Consider the following 23,747-nt stretch of genomic DNA (forward strand, 5'->3'; position numbering starts at 1 on the left):
ACAACCGGATACTTTCACATTGACGACACCCATATATCTTAAAAATTACATGCAAATTTAAAGGGCTACTTCATAGATCAACAACTGAGTTTAGATAAACTGATGATAGTAAGTGTCTGAAGAGAGTGTTTTTGATGATGACCCTGCATATGGAGACGCTTAGATTCCGTTGCAACCCGCTGGCGTCTAATCCGTGACATCATGAAACAGACAGTTTAAATCAAGTCCCTCGTGTCAAATAGCCTGCTCGTTTGCAGCCTAACAAGCAACTGTTCAGTTATGCTCCAGTTCCATTTGCGCTCACGTTGTACCATCAGTCTCATTCCCAGTAGATCTACAGGTTAATGTTGAACCACATCATAGATCGTGATTGTCATCTTTGTTTCGTGTAACAGGTCTGAGACACGGAGAAGGTAAAAAACGACATTGGCAGTCATTGACAGTTGTGAGGTGTGAGTAACCCTGATGTCAAGTTCTGCCACATCCAAGTATTTACTGGGGTAATTGCTAACTGACTAATAAGACTTACACATGTAAAATAAATGGTAGAATGTTGATAAATATAGTTTGTTGGAGAAATATATTCATTTAGCATTTTCAAACTTCTTCTACAACCTGTCCCCCCTACAATGAGAAATGGCATTTTCGATTTCCAAGAAATGACATACTTGCGCTGATTTCCAAGAAAGGAAATGACAGTGTGTACCAGGTTGCGATGAAATTAAAACAAAAGTCTTTGGACTAAGTTTGACGGGTTATTTGTCAGTTTTTTTTGAAAAACTGTGTGAAAAACTACCTGTGACCCCTTTTCAGAATGTTCTGAGATAGCGGATCTTTTGTACCCTGCATTGCAAGAGAGCACCGTTTTCAAAGCCTTGTTGCCGTCATGGTAGAATAGATAGATATAAGCCTTCTGTGTGTTGAAATCGTATGTAGTCCCTCTGCAGAGTAGATACCTCATAATATATATTTGCTAAAGCGCTGGGTTCTAAATTAAAATAAAAGGTATCTACTCTACAGTGGGACTTCATTAAATTTCAGAACACAGTAGGTTTAACTCCTAATTGTCCACTTTTCCATTGGACATGAAATCCAATTTTCAAAGATATCGTTTTATTGATCGTTTTATTCAAAGTCAAGGTACGAATTTACAACAAAAATAGTGTTCTTCTTCATTGAAATAAGAATTCATTTACTCTCATCAAAATATCATGGCAGCAATAACATTGCAAAATCTGACGATTTCACAGAATTAATTCTAAACAGTTTTATACTGTTGTATTATCTGTATGTATACGTGTTCTATTGTTGTCGGGTGTTGGTATAGCCTAGTGATTCACATCGTTCGTTCGTCATACAGAAGGTCCGGGTTCGATTCCCCAATTGTTATAATGTGTGAAACCCATATATTGTGACCACTCTTTGATTTGACTCTAATTTTGCTCAATGCCACGTAAAACCATACTCTTTCACTCTTTAATATTATATTACCTCTTGGTACTAAATAAGTTCTTGGACGAATGGAAAAGCAGCCAGGACATAATTCTCAATCTAATACATGGTACCAGTGAACGAAATATCTGATAAAAGAAATCAACATAAAAAATGAAGATTACTTTATTTTATTGTTATCTGAATAGAGTGTTAAATGTTGGATTAAAGATATACAATGACTGGTCCCGTGTCGCCTTCGTTACTGTCATTGTCTTCGGACTGGTTACCTTGTATGTCCTGCAGGTTGTGTTGACAGTGGTGTGCTTCACCTTCATCTACTCCCACCTCTGAACCTGCATTCTCTCTAAAACAGACAAGGCATGAATATTAGCAACATACCATAATTACATCGATCTTCCATTTGTTTAATGGTGGTTTTATTAGTGGTGATGATAGTGATAAGTTAGACACAACACCGACCATAAAAAGAACATGTAAAAAAGCGCATGTTGTGAAACCAGTACTGGCATATGACAACGTATTAGCCTTACTATCATAGGATAGAAAAATATCAATGTGTACTATCTGCTCAGTACGTACACTTTGGCTGAGAGACCTCTGCGGTAGCAGCAGTAACCAACTGAACTCGCTGCCAGGATACAGATGACAAACACCACCAGATACTTCAAAGTACCTGCGGCGAGTGGAAAAGAATCTGAAAGTAATATTAAATAAACAGCTCATGCCAGTATGATACTTTTTTTACGGAGTCATTTCTGTTTGCCTTTTTTTATTTCATTGCTTCCTACAGCCTGCATTGGGGATTAGCTTAATCTTGAATAGACTGACTGCATTTCGCTAACTTTCTCCATATGATGAACACTGTGTACCACAACAGATGTTACAAACCCAACATTATAGCGGCTTTCTCAGTATTTTCATAAAGCTTGCTATGAAATTGGAATATGTCATCCTGTCAGAGACAACAACGGGTGTTATGATAAACATTTAAAACTCTCAGAACGATTTGATTTGATTGATTCGTTATACGACAAGGGTGAATTTTAAAAATACATTTTTTCGGCTCTTGATTGTATAGAAACATATTGTGTATGTCTAGAGCTCCACCTAAACAGAACCCAGATAAATCAACAAAATGTTGTTTCTTAAAGCAGTTCCAGAACAAATGAATATTACATGGCGGTGTCTCAGACCAATCAGCATGGCTTACCTGTGTCACAGGATCCGGTGGAACAATTAGCTAATGAGGCGTTGTTTGTGCAGTTGTAGCTACACGTGTATCGAGTGATATTGTATTCAGGTGTACATAAACTCGAGTTCTTGTCACTACTATCCAGACATACACTACAGGATAGGTTACATTTATTTCCAGATAATTCATTGCTGCAACCATTGCAACAAGATCCATTGCTTGGGGCACAAGTGATGTTGAGGCACTGCTCCTGGCATGATTCACAATTAGACTGAAAACGTCCAGGTGCACATCCTTCAATACACACACCTGCGGGGTGACACCTTTGATGTTTGCAGTTAGAGTTGCATCTCCTTGCACACTTTGGGCCATACCAGCCATCAACACAACCGTGAACACACTCGCCAGTCTGGCTGTGGCACTTAGGGATACATGAGTCTCCCTCAGGACATTGTTCATCAGTAGACAGGGAGGGATTAGCTCGGCAGTTGTCACTGCATGCTTCAGTGCAATTGTCTCCATAGAATCCTTGTCTGCATCCCTGTTGGCAGCCACTCTCACATCCACCGACACAGTGCTCACATGAGGATCTACAGTCCAGTCCAGAATATGGAGGCTGACACTCCTCACATGTTCCTGTGATCCTGTTGCAGGACTTACATCTGCTGGAACATGTCTTCCTATTCTCTGGCTTTGACGTTTTGAATTTACATCCTGCTCCATAGTATGAGTCGCTGCAACCAGAGAAACAAGTTCGACCCATCTGGCAAAACTCCCCATGACATCCACCTGGGCATCTGGTACAGTCTTCCTTGGTACTGTAACACGGCCTCTGGCAGTTTGGGCCTTGGAATCCTGGTATGCAGCCATCAGTACATGTCTCAATACCCCTGTCGAGGACCAGCTCACATGTGTGGTACCTGCACCTTCTGCTGCAAACATCCATGCACTTTGGGCCGAAATATCCCGTAGAGCATCGTGTGCTGCATCGGCCTGTGTTTTCATCACACTCGGCACAATGCTGATTTTCCGTACAATTAGCACCTGGGAATGAAAACGTAATTCGTATCTTAATATTATAAAATATATTTGATGTACTCATTAGTAAAGTTACCAATTATTTGGGAAAGAAACATAAATTACTATCGTTACGAAATGTCCACTGCGGGAAGGCTGCCTGAACAGTTGTTACGCAGCAACAGCTTTACTTTCATGACGGGTTTACATGGGGGAATAAGGCTCTTTTAGGGAATGAAATTACGACGACATTGTTCATTTTACATGATATTTCTCAATCCTCATGAAATACAGTAGGAAATATGTATTGCATATCCTCGAAGGTAGTTGCCTGTATCTATCATATTTGTCAACAAACATGAATAAGGACTGTAATGTGAGAGTAAAGATTACCTGTTAGGCTTGTGCGAAATGTATAAAGCATTGTCTAAAGACTATTTTGTTAATGGATGTATACATGGTAATAATGACGAAATATGACACGAAAAGTAATCAAACAGTCTATTCAAGAACTTGCTTCGATAATGCACAATGAATGAGAGTTTAGGTATGCATGTGTTGGAGGTATGCTAAGTGAAAGGTAATGTTGGGATTGGTTTCTTGTAGAGACATACATTTCAAAGACATATTAGGAACAACTGTGTCACGCTCAGAGCACTTGTTATGCTGGTGGGTAAGTAGTTATAGTTGTATGGTTCTCAAAACACCGGAGGCCCAGTTCACATAGTTTAGGATTGTACACCGAAGGATAGATAGTTTCAACAAAGGCAATTTCTGACCACCTCGAAAGGACATATCGCTAGTAAGACATCGATATTGTCTTACATAGTACTGATGTAGGACTTCAAACTGATTCTTTATGTGCTTAACCAGAATTAATTATATTCCCATAGCTTGTACCTCTGTTATTACCAGGGTGCAGAATCTTAGTATGCTTATTGCTTCCGAGCACTAATCACTTAACTTTAAATAAGACCATAAGCATACAGAGCATGTTGAATATCATCATGTAGTAAAAAACACTTCACAGAATACATACTCCTTGTTCTTCCCGGCAATCAAATTTTATGCCTACACCTAGTTTATCCCAATGAATATATTTCACACCCAACAACTCTTTTAAAAGTTCGATCCGTTTTATGTTAGTTTATAATACACATATTTGATTTGTGGTGTTATTGTTTGTTCATGTAACAATGTCATTGTCGCACGGTTGGTCAACTCGCATAAGGCGCCGCAATACGTTGTGCAGAGTTGCGTCCCTCTGGCGTGCCTCAAACTTATCATCATGGGCGCGATCTCAGATTCCCCCTATTATCTTTCTGAGTTTAAACATACCCGTGCTCATGGGTTTCGCCGAAGTGGCCAATGTCTAAGATCTGCATCCTTTCGAGTTTTCCTCCCGCATCAAGCTGTGATATAACTGCAATACTGTTCAAAGCGATGTTAAACCTATCTCAGCCACTCTCCCATTATGCCACTGACATACGAATGCTAATACTTATGTTATAACCCACCAACTCATTCACTCACTCTTACCTTGTGTGTAAATGACCATACATGCCATTGCAAAGATCTGAAGAAGCGGCATGGTGTTCCTGAAAATGTATTAAAAATGCTGATAAATGTTCAGTGCGGTGTGCAGATACATGTAGGCATAATGAGTAAAAGTTTAAGTAACAACCATATTGATATACAAACAAAACTCACTCTTAATGACAATAATAATAAAGCCCGACTCATTCAGACGAGCTTCACATGCACAGTGTGGTTGTTTGAAGGCCTGCTACATGTTTAACAGATATTAGTTTCGCTGTTAAGGTCTAACGTTTGTTTCGCCTTCCAGGGTTAAACAAGATATATTACTCACATCCATTAAGGAAACAGGGACGATTGCAAACGCATAATAAAGAGAAATGTCAAGGCAACCTGTACCTTGTTTCTAATCGTATTCCTGTTGTCTGTTGCTCCTATTTCCAGTTTCAAAAGGAAATTAAAAACACAACTGTTTCCTTCAGATGCAGTGATTTGGGGTTCTATTTATTAAAACGCAACACAATAGTTTTCCATATTGATATGTTTTTACGGGAGGAAATCCAAAATGCCACTAACATTCTTACAATTAGATGCTCGAAGTGTCATATCCACTGTTCAAAAGTCAAAATGTCAAAATGGCATGAAATACTTGTAATAATAGTACGAAATAATGTTCTCAGCTGCATATAATACTGTTCAAAGTGGTGTGAAATACTTTTCAAAGGGTCATGAAATACTAAAACTGTGTTCAAAGTGGTATGAAATACCAGTTAAATGGTCATAAAACTTTTTAAAGTGGAATGAAATATTAGTTAAATGGTCATAAAACTGTGTTCAAAGTGGTATGAAATACTAGTTAAATGGTCATAAAAGAGTCTTCAAAGTGGTGTGAAATAACAGTTAAAAGGTCATTAAACTTTTCAAAGTAGTATGAAATATTAGTTAAATGGTCATAAAACAGTGTTGTTCAAAGTGGTATGAAATACTAGTTAACTGGTCATAAAAGTGTGTGCAAAGTGTAATGAAATACTAGTTGAATGGTCTAAAACTGTGTTCAAAGTGGTATGAAACATTAGTTAAATGGTCATAAAACAGTGTTCAAAGTGGTGTGAAATACTAGTTAAATGGTCATGAAAGTGTGTTCAAAGTGGAGTGAAATACAAGTTAAATGGTCATAAAACAGTGTTCAAAGTGGAATGAAATACTAGTTAAATGGTCATAAAATAATGTTCAAGGTGGCATTAAATACTGATCTTAGTGTGATTTGAATGCACACACACTCACTACATATATCTTTCGTTTGGCACGTGCCATTAGGTCAAAGATCAAGGTCTCGAGATATAAAAATAATCTCATTTGAAAATGTTTAGTCGTTCCCAAAAAGGTTTTCGTTTCCTCCTTTCGACGAAACAAACAGTGATTGAGATTATAGTTTGTATGGCCTTCTTTTCTGAAAAAATTACGATCCCACCCCATTCTATTCTACACTATATCTCACCATTCCATACCAACAATACCATACCATTCCACAACCATACAATACAATCCCATGTCACACAATGCCTTACGAATCCCATATTTTGACTTGTACCATATGTTCCCGTGCTTTTTTACGTTAACAATTGTGTTGCCTTCGCATGTGCTTGTGACGGGTGCCACAGGTGGGGCAAATTATATCACACTCACCTTTTCGCGAACACCTGGTATCATTACTATTTGTTAGTGATTCATAAACACATGCATATGATAAAGTCGGAATCGTACAATCGACGCTGCTTTTAGTAGAGATTTATTGTTGCCATGGAAGGGGTTTTGTTGCTTTATTTTTATAAAACCTGCTCCAATGACGTTGGTTAATGCCGTGTGTGTGTGTTTCATGAAGCCTAAACCCATGACGTTAAAATGCCTCCATGAAGCCTACTTCCATGTTTTGATCACACATGAGTACGTCACGCTTATGTGATGTAGTGATCAGGGTTTTGGACGAAAACGTCTGGTGTAACCTTATCACTGACATGAGATGTAAATAAGTTCAATACTATTCAAGTGCATAAAGAAACAATTCAGAAAGGAGAGGAGCACAATTTTGGCTCATGGGAATGCCAACTTCTTGCCTAAATGTATTAAAATAACTTCACATACTGTTTTGTCAGCAGACTTCAGATGATATTTGCTTTTTGTGTGACACATTTTTCTGAACCTTTGAAGATGAAGATACAACTCTATTGATGGTCACCATTTATCAAGGAATGAAATATTGTTCTTTGAAGTTTGTCGTGTGGGATACATGGTAGTGTACAAAACTGAATAATGATATCAACCCTTTTCCGAGATTGCAAAATTTCAAGGCCTCTCTCTCTCTTTTTCTAAGTCTCTCTACATATATCGTCAACTCTCTCTCTTTTTGTGTGGGATGTCAATGTATTGAATCCAGTACTGAAGAGCAATGGACATGTCTTCTAGTTTTAGAGTCAAGTGGATGACAGCTTGCTTGGACACAATGTGTTTATTCTGTTGGCCCATCTTTTGAATAGGCTTCGACAGCATCCATAATGAACTTAAAGTTGTGATCACAATTGGTAGCAGGAAGTTCACGATATTTTGGTCAATATTTGAATAAGTGACGAAGGATTTTACTGTCAGCACTACTGAAGACACCAGTGATAGAATGACCAATAGGTTAGTAGCAGTTTGATTATTCTTGTAAGTCACAAGTATTAAGTAAGAACTGTATTCATGACAACAGTGTTTTTAGCGCTCACAAGCATAAGAATTTGGATTTCCATCGAAAGCATTTTTCTGTTAACTCTGGAGGACTTTTGTGTAGTTAAAACATTAGATGCAGTGGTGTCAATACAGAAGTTTGATCAAATTGGTGCTTCTTGATTTTGAAATTATGGAAGGGTGAAACTTGAGATACATTTGTTTCTGAAGCCTATATTAAAATCCATGCACTTGTTGGCATATTTCAAATGTATGAACGCATTGATCGTTATCATCAGTTGATTCATTTGATATTCGGTGGTCCCCGAATCGTTGTTTTTAGAGGTTTTAAATAATTTCATTTTGGAGCCTCTGGAAGATGGTGAAAGCAAACACATAATAAGATACTGCAGTTATAGGTTTGTCTGGCCTACAGTAGTAATACATGCCCCATTCACAACTGGGTTGCCTTTCACTTAAACCTAAAAAAGCCATACATAAAAGTACTGTGAAATAGATAGTTCTAGGAAAAGTTACAAAACTACCTGTTAAACGATTTAATTAGTTGAGTCCTATTTGTTAACATGACTTTAACTGCTTGCTGGGTGTGTACAAATATTAGTATTCTTTGAGAAAATGCCGTCAGAACAAAACTGCCATTCTGTTGATGTTGACTGGAGTGCAGCATTTTATACTTTGTTCATCTAATAAACAGGGGAACATGAAATATTAGTTATTTCTGTCAAAGCAAGCATTTTAGTAGATACTGTTGTTGTTTCTCTGTTTGAACTGTGCACCATGTGATGTCCCAGTAATACCAAGACAATGAGGAACACTGTGTCCTGGTATTGCGGATGTAATCATACCTCATACCTCAAACAGTTGCAGCTCATTTGCAAATATGTGTAATCAGAAAAAAACTATTTATAAAATGTGTAATATGTTTACATAACTGTTTGTCGTAAAGTTTTTATGAAACTTGTTTTATTATTTTTATCTCTTAATACAAACTATGAATATGTACTTTTGAATGCAATCTTCCTTACGTGACATCGGGAGAAGAAAGAACATTGTGTGGATTGACAGCAAATATAAGTTTGCAGCAGTGGTGTGTGGGTTGTGCATTTGTTCACTAAATGAACAATATGTTGTGAAGTTTGCGCTGAAATGTCACACCACTGTGATCAGTAGAAGTGGAATGAGTGTAATGACAAAAAGGGGACAATCCCGAATGATTGTCCACATTCAGAAATATTTAGTTTAGTCAAGAAATGAAGACTTGGGGATGGTTTGGATGGCGTGGTATGCCTGGGTGAGGACAGGCTTGTGATAGCAGCATAACAACCCTTCATCTTTGTTGATATGTTAAGTGATGGACAGCTTTGAATGATAAGCTTTCCTTGGGTAATCCACATACATTTGGTATATTTGTTGTGACATGTCGACACTATCTGCACATGTGATTTTCAGCCTGAAGGCGCTATTGTGAACTAATATCAACTGTCGACGTCGTTTCAATACTGAATATGAATGAACTCGCAGGAGCCACATGACAGATGCGTGTTTGTTTATGTGGTTGGGATTTTCTTCATGCTAACACATCAGACATATCTTTCACGACGTTCGGATAAGGGAGATATTTGACTTTGAGCATGTTACTCTGAACTATTGAATATGTTCTTATATATGTGTTTCGTATTCATTTTCTTTTTCCTGAAATACTAGTAATGTTAAACGGACAACTATTCACATTTGCTTTTGATTTTTTTTTAGAAAGAAAACAGTGACAATAATTACGTATTATTCGTTCTATATTTTCATTATGCCATATGAAATAATGAACAGAAAAATTGTGATGGTTTGAAGTTTATCTTTAAATATTAGAAGCTTACATTTCACATAGGGTAAATTTAAAATGTCAACGGCAAATAATAGGTAATCTCCTATCAAACAGATTCCACAGGATGTAAAAGGAGAGTGTGAATGAGTGAATAGGGTTTAACGCTGCTTTGAAGAATATTCCAGTTATGTAACTGCGTGTAAAAGGCAAAAGCGTGATGATAATTCTATGAATGGATCACTGATATCCAGTTGTTAAACATTCACTGCACAATTCAGCCCCAATCAAATTAAGTTAATTGTTCATAGCTTAGCATGTTGCGGTTACAAAAGACACAGTCTTTAAAGACCCAGGAATATACATGACAATTACAAACTTGGTTCCTGACATTACAAACTGGGTTCACGGCTATAAGTAGGCATATCTCCATACGCCCTTGAGGAAATGAAAAGTCCTTTCACAGATGAACTGAAACTAACGAGGGTTTGGCAGTCCTATGTAATATGTTAATCAAAATTCTCAGAAAATTCATTGAAGAGGTTGTGTACACCTTTTATTTGTCGTTCTTGTTTGGTAAATTCTATGACATATTTCCTGTAATGATATTATGTACTATTGATTTGGAAGGAGAGATCCAGCAACAAAAGAACTGTATTTGAACTATTGTATTTCTTTATGCCTCGTTTACTGTACATCTCTCAATATCAATGCGACTGCTGACCACCGGCCAAAAAATTATTTGACTCCCAACCCCCCCCCCCCCCCCCCCCCCCACACACACACACACACACACACACACCCGATCTGTTGTTAAGTGTTGAAGAGGTCACCTTCTGCCCTAACAATTTCAGCTGAACAGTCTTTGGGACTCATGTGTGTGAGTAGGGTACACATATCTATTGTGAGTTTAGTATTCACATAATTTCCGTGTTTGTATTGATCTGATTACTACTTTCGTATTTTGATATAATTTCATGTTTATCTTTGGCTGCTCTGTTTATATACGTTCGAGTAGCTGTCCATCTCCCAGAAATAGAGTTAGATTGGCCTTCACTATTGCACAATTCTTGTTTTAACCGAGCTCGGGCTAGCGCGAAATCTTGACATTCCAGTAACAAGTGAGCAACGGATTCACCTTGATTGCAAGATGGACAAACCTTGTCATAGTGCTTTTTGTGACCAAGTCTGAGTCGTGAGATGGCAATTTCAACTTTCCTTTCACTTGAGTATGAGTTTGGCTTTTGGTGGATCTTGTGTGGAATTTTGATCTCTAGTTTACTGAAGGGAATAGGCTGTATCTCCGCTTTGTCTAGAGCTAGCTTCGCCAGTGTGTCTGCTTTTTCATTTCCATGAATATCGCTGTGAGAGGGAATCAAACACAGCTCCACTTGTTGCCCTTGGTCTCATAGTTTTGTATATTCGTATAGAATATTATTGACTGTGTTTGACCTGGAGTTTGAGTTGCTGCCACTGATGGCTTGAAGGGCACTAAGCGAGTCTGGTAGGACGACTGCCTTTGCTTTCGGTAGTTCCGGTATGAGTTTGAATGCATGATTAATTGCCTCCAATTCAGCCGTGAATACTGACTGACCATCAGGCAGGCAAGCCGAATGCGCTTTGGGTTTGGAGCTGTGGATATGGATACCATAACCAGCACTGTATATATGAACCTAGCTGCCCAAAGTAGTTTGAATTTTAGTGATAGCTACTGATCGTAGAAGGGTTGGGGTTTCTGTTTTAGTGACTTCTGATGTTTAAGCATTGTCAACTTTGGGAGTTTTAAAGTCCAGGGAGGTTGTTACAGGCTTTGTTGCCCTATCAACAACACAGAGTTTATATGTTTTTTTTCTGTAGACTGGCAGTGAGGAAGTTCAAAGGCTATAAAACGATTGAAACAACAGTCGTGTCGACCTTTGACGCAGTGTTGCGTGGGTGGCGTCAGAAAGTTGATTACCCGAGGGCAGCATCCTAAGCCTAACACTCTTCCACATAATGATAAAGGACCTGTTCAAGGAAAAGTATTTAGAGAAATGAGAAACACTCCTAAACTACATCTAAAAAATAGTCCCATCCCATTCCAAAAACAAACCAAATTCCTAGGACTAATCTTCGATGAAAATATCACATGGGATGCACACGTTAAAAACTTGGTAACTAGATGGACGAAGGATTTAAACGGACTCCGCAGCCTGTTCCAATTAGGGGGCCTCCAAGGAGACCCTACTATCCCTCTACACATCTCTCATGAGATCAAAACTGGACATTGGATGCGCAATATGCAATTCTTTATACAATACACTTAACTATAAGCTAAATACAATCCAATATCAAACCTTGAAAATAATCACACAGCATGGTACACCACTTACGGCACTACAGGCCCTAACAGGCGAAATCCCCCGCTGTGAACAATTAACTATAAATTTCTGGACCTCAACCAAATCAAACACCCAAATCCAACAAATCCTAAAAATGACATAATTCTAAGAAATCAAGCCCTCGCTCGCAAAAACCCACGGTAAACCCCACTATCACTACCATACTAGATTACCTAAACCTTCACAATCTAAACGACTTAAAACAAAACACAAAACCAAACAACATCTTCACACCCAAACTTCAAATCCCTAAAAGAGACACAACACACTCCGAAATAAATAAATAAGACAACTGATCAAGGGCCAAAACCGCCAAAACCATCACACTAGCATATATACATAAAAACATGGCCAAATGGGTGCCACATTTACACAGACGGATCCTCTGACCCGGGCTCAAAACACACAAGATTTGGGATCCACGTTTCACGTTGCACAAAAGAAACTAAATCCTATAGGCTCCCAAAACAACCAATCAGTCTTCACTCACTCACTCACTCACTCACTCACTCACTCACTCACTCACTCACTCACTTTATGTGTCAATGCGTGGCGTGTAAAACATATTTTGTGGGTAATCGTTGGTGCAGAAGCTGCCATTTGTGCCACTTTAAATTGTAAACATATGTAGAAATATGTAATTAAAGTTATATGTAAGATAATCTCTGACGTCATTATTACAGTATTGATTATCCTTTCAGCTGTGCTGAATCTGGTTGAGGAACTGGGCAGTTCCAATTTTTAAGCAGTGGGTTGCGAAATGCATTTGTCAATATTGATAACATCAATCAGAAGATTTCTACCATATAATGTCCTTGTATCAAAATTAAAATCAACAACCTGTATAACACTTTAAACAGCAGTATATCGTGAAAGGCGGATGTCCCCTTCCTATCGAGCAAAAAACCATCACCCCCAGCATATGGGGCCTACGTTGTTCACGTGCTTTTTGGAGGATACATATTTGATTGAAATTTAACGGAAAGACACTTTTAGCTTATACATAAGTTTTTCAATCAACGTTTCACCATCCAAGCCCAAGTTAAGCCATTCCAGACATTTTAAGGTAGACGTTCGGATGAATGTACTAAATATGACAGGGTGCTTGTCAATATGATGCACGATAGAATCCCATATTATGACCTTCGCATGAATTCGAAGTTGTCCATCTTCAATGTATTGGGTAAACAGGCTCAGTCACTTGATTGAGAAAAAGCGCGACGTCGCACCCCGATGACATAGATCAGTGCTCCTCACATCAGTCACCGGATTGTCCGGTAGAGACATGATCGTGTGACTGGAGTATAGATGAATCTGTCGTTAGGCAAAAAACAAACACTTCCATTTCAGTAAAATTGTTTGAATGTCAGATGTGACTTGTAGACATGAATACCGTTTTCGTAAACACGTAGTCATCACTAATCCAATCTAAAGTTTCAATAACTATATTTCCTTGGACGCCCTATTAAATCTGTTTCATCAGATACACAAGACATGACACTGGTGCTGATGTTTTGGATTACAATGAAAGTTTATTTTGAACAAAATATTAAACCAACTTAGTACAGACCATTTAATGAAAACGATGAAATAGTAAATCTGTGAGCGAAGATGAATTATGACAGAAAATATGTTATAAGTCTGATTCTCTAGCGTTGACGTTTTAAATATGTGACTCAACCTTCCTTACAGGAGAGACGGAAGGTGATAGTTGAATATTGCAATTCAGTTTCGTTTCTCTGAAATAACCACACAAGAATAAATTTACATTTGATTTCAAATTTAAAAGTAAAATCAGACTCACGATGAGCTCCTTGCACATTCAGTGAAATTCATAGTAGTAATGTGAGCTGCACTGACCTGTTGAACATTATGAATCAAGTTATTATTATTATTGTTTAATCAAAATTATTTACAAATTTCATTTCCGGGGTATTATATAAATCATTGTTACATGCAACAAATCAGGCCAATTTTCATCAGGGACACACCAACTGTGCATGGCCGTTCCTCTCGACATGGTGGATAAAGAAGTTGATAGAGTTAATCCTTATTCTGGCATAATGTACTTTGTCGACGGATAAGCTAATCTACATAATCGGGAGAGAAAAATAAAATGCATTGGGTTAAAAGGTATTGAAAAACAGACGCCATTTTCCCCGAATGATATGTTCAAACTGTTTCTGACAGCAAATGTCCTTCGCTCAAGACACCCTGGTTAGTGTAAGAAATGTTACAGCTAAAATTCCCGAGAGTTCACAGAGCCAATTTCATATCATATGCAGTGTGACCACACTGTTTCAACACTGTCATTTACAGCATACATAGTTTGTATACCATCTCTGCATGCTTTATCACAATTACATGTGTGTACAGTGTGATGATATCACACTGGTCACACACTGTTATGTATACAGTATGGTCTACAGTGTCATCCCACGTTTGTATATATAGTGTGATGATATTACAGTGGCCACATACTGTCATGTATACGGTATGGTCTACAGTGTCATCCCACGTCTGTATATATAGTGTCATGATATTACACTGCTCACATACTGTCATGTATACGGTATGGTCTACAGTGTCATCCCACGTCTGTATATATAGTGTCATGATATTACACTGCTCACACACAGTCATGTATACGGTATGGTCTGCAGTGTCATCCCACGTCTGTATATATAGTGTGATGATATTACACTGCTCACACACTGTCATGTATGCGGTATGGTCTACAGTGTCATCCCACGTCTGTATATATAGTGTGATGATATTACACTGCTCACACACTGTCATGTATACGGTATGGTCTGCAGTGTCATCCCACGTCTGTATATATAGTGTCATGATATTACACTGCTCACACACTGTCATGTATACGGTATGGTCTACAATGTCATCCCACGTCTGTATATATAGTGTCATGATATTCCACTTGTCACACACTCTCATGTATACGGTACACACACTCGACCACAGTGGTCTACAGTCATCTAACATTTGTATATATAGTGTGATGATATTATACTGGTCGCACACGCTTGCCGCTTTTAGCAATATTCCAGCAATGTCACGGCGGGAGACACCAGAAATGGTCTTCACACATTGTACCCATGTCGTGAATCGAACCCGGGTCTTCGGCGTGACGAACGAACGCTTTAAGCACTAGGCTACCCGTCAGTGGATTGGGACAGATTGGTACTTGACCCACCCCTGCCCACACCCACGCCGACTGTGATTTCCTTCCTACGGGCCAGTATTGTGTACTATTCTGTTTACGTTTCTATCCAACGAATGCGTTCATTCATGCATACACTCATATAGGCGAGTCAAAACCCAGATAATGTGGTAGTTTTCGCCGCCAGAACACTCATACCAACACTGACAGAGTGTATAAACCATTGCTCAAAGTCAGCGGCACAAGGGAGACTACTCCGTCAAGTGCAGGTGCACAAGACTTACCTCTTATATGACATTCACAAAGTACGTGCCGGGTGCGGGATACACCAGTGATCGTTAGTCATATCAACACTGTTCAAGCAGTATGTGCATACACGCTGATCGACACAAGGGAGACAACTCCGTCAGGTTCAGATACACTATACCTCTAATATTGCATTGGCAACACACATGCCTTGTGTATGGTGGCCGAGTTGTCTTGTGGAAATCTACAACTATATGTACTTGCAAGTACTTATGTACATATTTTATGTATATCTTAAGTCTAGTTTTGTCAAAATTATGTATGTGTGTCTGTGTAAAAATGTAGTAGATAACAACATAACTCACATCAGAACGCACAGTTGTTAACCATACAGTTTAAATGGATAGAAAATTGTTATATAAATATGTATATTCCTGTCTGAGCCTATACTATAATCTGGTATATATCTAGTCTCCCCTCACGGGAAAGTTAAACTTAATTTACAAGCACTTTAGCATTGAATTTAATTCCCGAAGACAGTTTGATAGTAAGTAATTATAACAAACGAGTTGTTTTTAAATAATATTTACAACGCATTTCATTCTATTGTCCAAGGAATGGGGTTACAGGTTACTGGCGCTCTCAAAAGTCCTATATGTGATTTAAGGCGGAGACATATATCTAATCCATCAGTATTTTGTAAGGGAAACATAACTGTGTACATGTAAAACTTTTGTCTGCATAATGTACATGCATCTTAATCAATATAATTGTGAACTCGAAATCGGACGAGCAAATATTCGGCTTCAACTTCAAATCTAATGACCGACAAAATATTGCAAACAATACAAACAGTGGCTGATACAACTGACAATTATTTGTCAATATATAATCTTTATGTTATCATTATTTCTTCCAGTTCAATTTATATTATCCTTCAGAGTGTCAGTTTTAAGATTGCCGGAGGAATATTGGAGGGGGTGGTGGTGGTGGTGTAATGAACAAAAAGAAAATATGAACAGCGACTATTCTGTTGTAGTCTGTGAATCTTGCTTGTTTACTACACTACAAGTATATACAAACTAAACGAGAAGAAGTTATGTATGTATTTGTAACATATTTATCAACTACAAGATGTTAAAGAAATCTGATTATAAGAGGCAAAATAGCCGTGAGGAATGGATCACTAAATATCAGCAAAAACCGTTTTAATGTACGGCGTAATGGGAAATATCGCTATCTCGCCCTATCGCTTTCTCGCTCTATAGATTTCTCGCGTTCTCGCTCTATCGCTTTCTCGCTCTATCGCTGTCTCGCTCTATTGCTTTCTCGCACTATTGCTTTCTTGCTCTATCGCTTTCTCGCTCTGTCGTTTTCTCTAATGACTAACCATAGAATCGGGTGTTCTTTAACTTCTTTTGAATAGTATGTACTGTAAATCTTGAAATTAACGTTAGAGTTAATTATAAATGAAAAATGAAAAAAATGAGAGTAGACTTAATTAATTGATCTTTGCATTTATGTCTCAGAAATGACTGTTGATAAGATGGCCTCACTGCACACTTTGAATGGCGGATTGTTGGTAGGGACAGACTCACCTCGGTGTCACCCACAGGGTATATATGATATGTTTATTTGTGTCTGATTTGTGCAAATATCTGTGAGCAGTATTTATTATTATAATAGAATAAGGAAACTGTAAATATGTAAATCATATTCATAGCTACTAAGCGCTACATGATGTTTTGTACCATACTTTCATGTAATATATGATTATGTTATATGCATTGAGTCAGTTCATAGGTACAGAATATATATATGTATACTGTTGTAATATTTAGTATGCATAATTGTCTGCTAGTTATTCCATAAATATTCTGTGAGACATCATTTTAATTGGCATTATACTAGAGTTGTATGCGCCTGTATACATTATCATCTATTATGACTTATTGTGCGTTATACTTATTGTATAATCATGTGTTACAGGGTGAAAATCTTGTCCGTATATCATCGCCATATGACTGTCGAGGACAGAAATAAATACCTCACAACCCGCAGATTGTGTTTGTGGAATGATCCATCTACCCACAGCAGCAACATGCATGTATAGCGAGACCTAAATATACAACACAGAATGACGTATGTGTTGTAACTAATTAATATAATACTGTAATGCAAATAACTATTCAGTAGCATTACACAACTGATATACTTTATAATTATACACTTTTACAATCTAGTCAAATATAAACTATGGATAAAACACTAGATAATCCTTATATACAATAAAATATGTATATTAATAAGCTGCATTTCTTTTATGCAGTAACCTAGCATATCCAGACGGATTATCGTGGCCAAGAGGAAATATTGCTATACTGCGAGAAAGCGATAGAGTGAGAAAGTGATAAAGCAAGAAAGTGATGAAGCAAGAAGGCGACAAAGCGATAAAGTGATAGAGCGAGAAAACAATAGAGCAAGGAAGCCATAAAGTGAGAAAGCCATAGAGCGAGAAAGCGAGAAAGCGAGAAAGTGATGTCGGCCACCAGACGTGTGTGGGTTGCGCAACTGATCGTAGTCATAGCAACACTGTCCTAGTAGTATGCGTACAAACTGTGAACGGTACAAGGGAGACTACTCCGTCGGGCTCAGATACACTACAGGCCGCACACTGCACACATTCAGGTGAGGACTTCACCTGTCATATTAACACGGCAGTGAGGTAGAAGCGGCTCACTGTCAGGACTAGCACAGTACAAGGGAGATTACTCCTGGAGTCACACTTCACAACCGGATACTTTCACATTGACGACACCCATATATCTTAAAAATTACATGCAAATTTAAAGGGCTACTTCATAAAGTAAGACGAGTTCTATGGATGAACAACTTCTTTATTACAATTAGTGCGACGTTTCGGTGTTGATCCTAACACCTTTATCAAGCAAGTGATGGATAGGGCTTAACAACATAGGTATATATACACTTATTGACATCTAAGTTGTTACAGTGACTAGTTGATGGACACAGAGGGGTGATTAAGCTAATTGGAAGCCAGTGGATGACTAATGAACACAGAGTATACTAGCAGAGTAAACAAGCAGACTGATGGAGATGATGGAAGCCACTGTATTAATTGGATGGACAAAGGGATTTAGCAATTAGGTGATGGTAAGCAGGCGGGATGTAATAGCCTTGGTCTCTGTTCATTGCTGGCTGGATCCTTTTGATGTAGATGGCTTCTAGCCACTCCAAGATGGCTACTTCATAAATCAACAACTGAGTTGAGATAAACTGATGATAGTAAGTGTCTGAAGAGAGTGTTTTTGATGATGACCCTGCATATGGAGACGCTTAGATTCCGTTGCAACCCGCTGGCGTCTAATCCGTGACATCATGAAACAGACAGTTTAAATCAAGTCCCTCGTGTCAAATAGCCTGCTCGTTTGCAGCCTAACAAGCAGCTGTTCAGTTATGCTCCAGTTCCATTTGCGCTCACGTTGTACCATCAGTCTCATTCCCAGTAAATCTACAGGTTAATGTTGAACCACATCATAGATCGTGATTGTCATCTTTGTTTCGTGTAACATGTCTGAGACACGGAGAAGGTAAAAAACGACATTGGCAGTCATTGACAGTTGTGAGGTGTGAGTAACCCTGATGTCAAGTTCTGCCACATCCAAGTATTTACTGGGGTAATTGCTAACTAACTAATAAGACTTACACATGCAAAATAAATGGTAGAATGTTGATAAATATAGTTTGTTGGAGAAATATATTCATTTAGCATTTTCAAACTTCTTCTACAACCTGTCCCCCCTACAATGAGAAATGGCATTTTCGATTTCCAAGAAATGACATGTTGCGCTGATTTCCAAGAAAGGAAATGACAGTGTGTACCAGGTTGCGATGAAATTAAAACAAACATCTTTGGACTAAGTTTGAAGGGTTATTTGTCAGTTTCTTTTTGAAAAACTGTGTGAAAAACTACCTTTGACCCCTTTTCAGAATGTTCTGAGATAGCGGATCTTTTGTACCCTGCATTGCAAGAGAGCACCGTTTTCAAAGCCTTGTTGCCGTCATGGTAGAATAGATAGATATAAGCCTTCTGTGTGTTGAAATCGTATGTAGTCCCTCTGCAGAGTAGATACCTCATAATATATATTTGCTAAAGCGCTGGGTTCTAAATTAAAATAAAAGGTATCTACTCTACAGTGGGACTACATTACATTTCAGAACACAGTAGGTTTAACTCCTAATTGTCCACTTTTCCATTGGACATGAAATCCAATTTTCAAAGATATCGTTTTATCGATCGTTTTACTCAAGGTCAAGGTACGAATTTACAACAAAAATAGTGTTCTTCTTCATGGAAATAAGAATTCATTTACTCTCATCAAAATATCATGGCAGCAATAACATTGCAAAATCTGACGATTTCACAGAATTAATTCTAAACAGTTTTATACTGTTGTATTATCTGTATGTATACGTGTTCTATTGTTGTCGGGTGTTGGTATAGCCTAGTGATTCACAACGTTCGTTCGTCATACAGAAGGTCCGGGTTCGATTCCCCATTGGTATAATGTGTGAAACCCATATATTGTGTCCACTCTTTGATTTGACTCTAATCTTGCTCAATGCCACGTAAAACCATACTCTTTCACTCTTTAATATTATATTACCTCATGGTACTAAATAAGTTCTTGGACGAATGGAAAAGCGGCCAGGACATATTACTCATTCTAATACATGGTACCAGTGAACGAAATATCTGATAAAAGAAATAACATAAAAAATGAAGATTACTTTATTTTATTGCTATCTGAATAGAGTGTTAAATGTTGGATTAAAGATATACAATGACTGGTCCCGTGTCGCCTTGTTACTGTCATTGTCTTCGGACTGGTTACCTTGTATGTCCTGCAGGTTGTGTTGACAGTGGTGTGCTTCACCTTCATCTACTCCCACCTCTGAACCTGCATTCTCTCTAAAACAGACAAGGCATGAACATTAGGAACATACCATAATTACATCGATCCTCCATTTGTTTAATGGTGGTTTTATTAGTGGTGATGATAGTGATAGGTTAGACACAACACCGACCATAAAAAGAACATGTAAAAAAGCGCATGTTGTGAAACCAGTACTGGAATATGACAACTTAGCCTTACTATCATAGGATAGAGCAATATCAATGTGTACTATCTGCTCAATACGTACACTTTGGCTGAGAGACCTCAGGGTAGCAGCAGTAGCCAACTGAACTTGCTGCCAGGATACAGATGACAAACACCACCAGATACTTCACAGTATCTGTGGCGAGTGGAAAAGAATCTGAAAGTAATATTAAATAAACAGCTCATGCCAGTATGATACTTTTTTTATGGTGTCAATTCTGTATGTCTTTTTTATTTCATTGCTTCCTACAGCCTGCATTGGGGATTAGTATAATCTTGAATAAACTGACTGCGTTTCGCTAACTTTCTCAAAGATGACGAACACAGTGTACCACAGCAGATGTTACAAACCAAACATAACGGCGGCTTTCTCAGTATTTTCACAAAAGCTTGCTATGAAATTGGAATATGTCTTCATTTCAGAAACAACAACGGGTGTTATGATAAACATTGAAAACTTTCAGAACAATATGATTTGATTTATTCGTTATTCGACAAGGGTGAATTTTAAAAAATACATTTTTTCGGCTCTTCATTGTATAGAAACATATTGTGTATGTCTAGAGCTCCACCTAAACAGAATCCAGGTAAATCAACAGAATGTTGTTTCTTAAAGCAGTTCCAGAACAAATCAATATTACATGGCGGTGTCTGAGACCAATCAGCATGGCTTACCTGTGTCACAGGATCCAGTGGAGCAATTAGTTAATGAGCCGTTGTTTGTGTAGTTGTTGCTACACGTGTATCGAGTGACATTGTTTTCCGGTATACAAAAACTCAAGTACGTGTCAATACTATCCAGACATACAGAACAGGATAGGTTACATTTATCTCCAGATAAACCATTGCTACAACCATTGCAACAAGATCCGTTGCTTGGGGCACATGTGATGTTGAGACATTGCTCCAGGCATGATTCACAATTAGACTTAAAATGTCCAGGTGCACATCCTTCAATACACGCACCTGCATGTTTACACATTTGATGGGTGCAGTTAGAGTTGCCTTTCCTTGAACACTTTAGGCCGTACCAGCCATCAACACAACCGTGAACACACTCGCCAGTCTGGCTGTGGCACTCAGGGGTACATGAGTCTCCCTCAGGACATTGTTCATCAGTAGACAGGGAGGGATCAGCTCGGCAGGTGTCACTGCATGCTTCAGTACAGTTGTCTCCATAGAATCCTTGTCTGCATCCCTGTTGGCAGCCACTCTCACATCCACCGACACAGTGCTCACACGAGGATCTACAGTCCAGTCCAGAATATGGAGGCTGACACTCCTCACATGTTCCTGTGATCCTGTTGCAGGACTTACATCTGCTGGAACATGTCTTCCTATTCTCTGGCTTTGACGTTTTGAATTTACATCCTGCTCCATAGTATGAGTCGCTGCAACCAGAGAAACAAGTTCGACCCATCTGGCAATACTCCCCATCACATCCACCTGGGCATCTGGTACAGTGTTCCTTGGTACTGTAACATGGCCTCTGGCAGTTTGGGCCTTGGAATCCTGGTATGCAGCCATCAGTACATGTCTCAATACCCCTGTCGAGGACCAGCTCACATGTGTGGTACCTGCACCTTCTGCTGCAAACATCCATGCACCTTGGGCCGAAATATCCCGTAGAGCATCGTGTGCTGCATCGGCCTGTGTTTTCATCACACTCGGCACAATGCTGATTTTCCGTACAATTAGCACCTGGAAATGAAAACGTAATTCGTATCTTAGTATTATAAAATATATTTGATGTACTCATTAGTAAAGTTACCAATTATTTGGGAAAGAAACATAAATTACTATCGTTACGAAATGTCCACTGCGGGAAGGCTGCCTGAACAGTTGTTACGCAGCAACAGCTTTACTTTCATGACGGGTTTACATGGGGGAATAAGGCTCTTTTAGGGAGTAAAATTAAGACGACATTGTTCATTTGACATGACATTTCTCAATCCTCATGAAATACAGTAGGAAATATGTATTGCATATCCTCGAAGGTAGTTGCCTGTATCTATCATATTTGTCAACAAACATGAATAAGGACTGTAATGTGAGAGTAAAGATAACCTGATGGGCTTGTGCGAAATGTATAAAGCATTGTCTAAAGACTATTTTGTTAATGGATGTATACATGGTAATAATGACGAAATATGACACGAAAAGTAATCAAACAGTCTATTCAAGAACTTGCTTCGATAATGCACAATGAATGAGAGTTTAGGTATGCATGTGTTGGAGGTATGCTTTGTGAAAGGTAATGTTGGGATTGGTTTCTTGTAGAGACATACATTTCAAAGACATATTAGGAACAACTGTGTCACGCTCAGAGCACTTGTTATACTGGTGGGAACGTAGTTATAGTTGTATGGTTCTCAAAACACCGGAGGCCCAGTTCACATAGTTTAGGATTGTACACCGAAGGATAGATAGTTTCAACAAAGGCAATTTCTGACCACCTCGAAAGGACATATCGCTAGTAAGACATCGATATTGTCTTACATAGTACTGATGTAGGACTTCAAACTGATTCTTAATGTGCTTAACCAGAATTAATTATACTCCCATAGCTTGTACCTCTGTTATTACCAGGGTGCAGAATCTTAGTATGCTGATTGCTTCCGAGCACTAATCACTTAACTTTAAATAAGACCATAAGCATACAGAGCATGTTGAATATCATCATGTAGTAAAAAACACTTCACAGAATACATACTCCTTGTTCTTCCCGGCAATCAAATTTTATGCCTACACCTAGTTTATCCCAATGAATATATTTCACACCCAACAACTCTTTTAAAAGTTCGATCCGTTTTATGTTAGTTTATAATACACATATTTGATTTGTGGTGTTATTGTTTGTTCATGTAACAATGTCATTGTCGCACGGTTGGTCAACTCGCATAAGGCGCCGCAATACGTTGTGCAGAGTTGCGTCCCTCTGGCGTGCCTCAAACTTATCATCATGGGTTCGATCTCAGATTCCCCCGATTATCTTTCTGGGTTTAAACATACCCGT

The 23,747-nt window shown here is 38.4% G+C and overlaps 2 protein-coding genes across 2 annotated transcripts; both read right to left on the reverse strand.

Moving 5' to 3' along the window:
• Positions 1 to 2,671: 2,671 nt before the first annotated feature.
• Positions 2,672 to 5,439, reverse strand: LOC124117507. Its single transcript, XM_046479437.2, has 3 exons — positions 5,375 to 5,439; positions 5,204 to 5,262; positions 2,672 to 3,691 (listed from the first exon to the last, which is right to left on the reverse strand). The coding sequence occupies exon 3, from the start codon at positions 3,650 to 3,652 to the stop codon at positions 2,696 to 2,698; it is 957 nt and encodes a 318-aa protein (XP_046335393.2). The 5' UTR covers positions 3,653 to 3,691; positions 5,204 to 5,262; positions 5,375 to 5,439; the 3' UTR covers positions 2,672 to 2,695.
• Positions 5,440 to 20,447: 15,008 nt separating this feature from the next.
• Positions 20,448 to 22,419, reverse strand: LOC124117528 (multiple epidermal growth factor-like domains protein 10). Its single transcript, XM_046479462.2, has 3 exons — positions 21,407 to 22,419; positions 20,775 to 20,888; positions 20,448 to 20,541 (listed from the first exon to the last, which is right to left on the reverse strand). Coding segments are annotated over exons 1-3 (1,044 nt in total). The 5' UTR covers positions 22,335 to 22,419; the 3' UTR covers positions 20,448 to 20,539.
• Positions 22,420 to 23,747: the final 1,328 nt, after the last annotated feature.

Source organism: Haliotis rufescens, unplaced genomic scaffold (genome assembly GCF_023055435.1).
Source record: "Haliotis rufescens isolate VD_foot unplaced genomic scaffold, xgHalRufe1.0.p SCAF_9, whole genome shotgun sequence".
NCBI lineage: Eukaryota > Metazoa > Mollusca > Gastropoda > Lepetellida > Haliotidae > Haliotis > Haliotis rufescens.

Bases quoted from the DNA above. Each gene is read 5' to 3' on its own strand.
- LOC124117528 (XM_046479462.2), bottom strand. From the start codon at position 22,334: ATGGATGTTTGCAGCAGAAGGTGCAGGTACCACACATGTGAGCTGGTC. The intron at 20,889-21,406 runs GTAAGCCATGCT...TATTACTTTCAG, and splicing joins CACTGGATCCTGTGACACAG to ATTCTTTTCCACTCGCCACA.
- LOC124117507 (XM_046479437.2), bottom strand. From the start codon at position 3,652: ATGAAAACACAGGCCGATGCAGCACACGATGCTCTACGGGATATTTCG.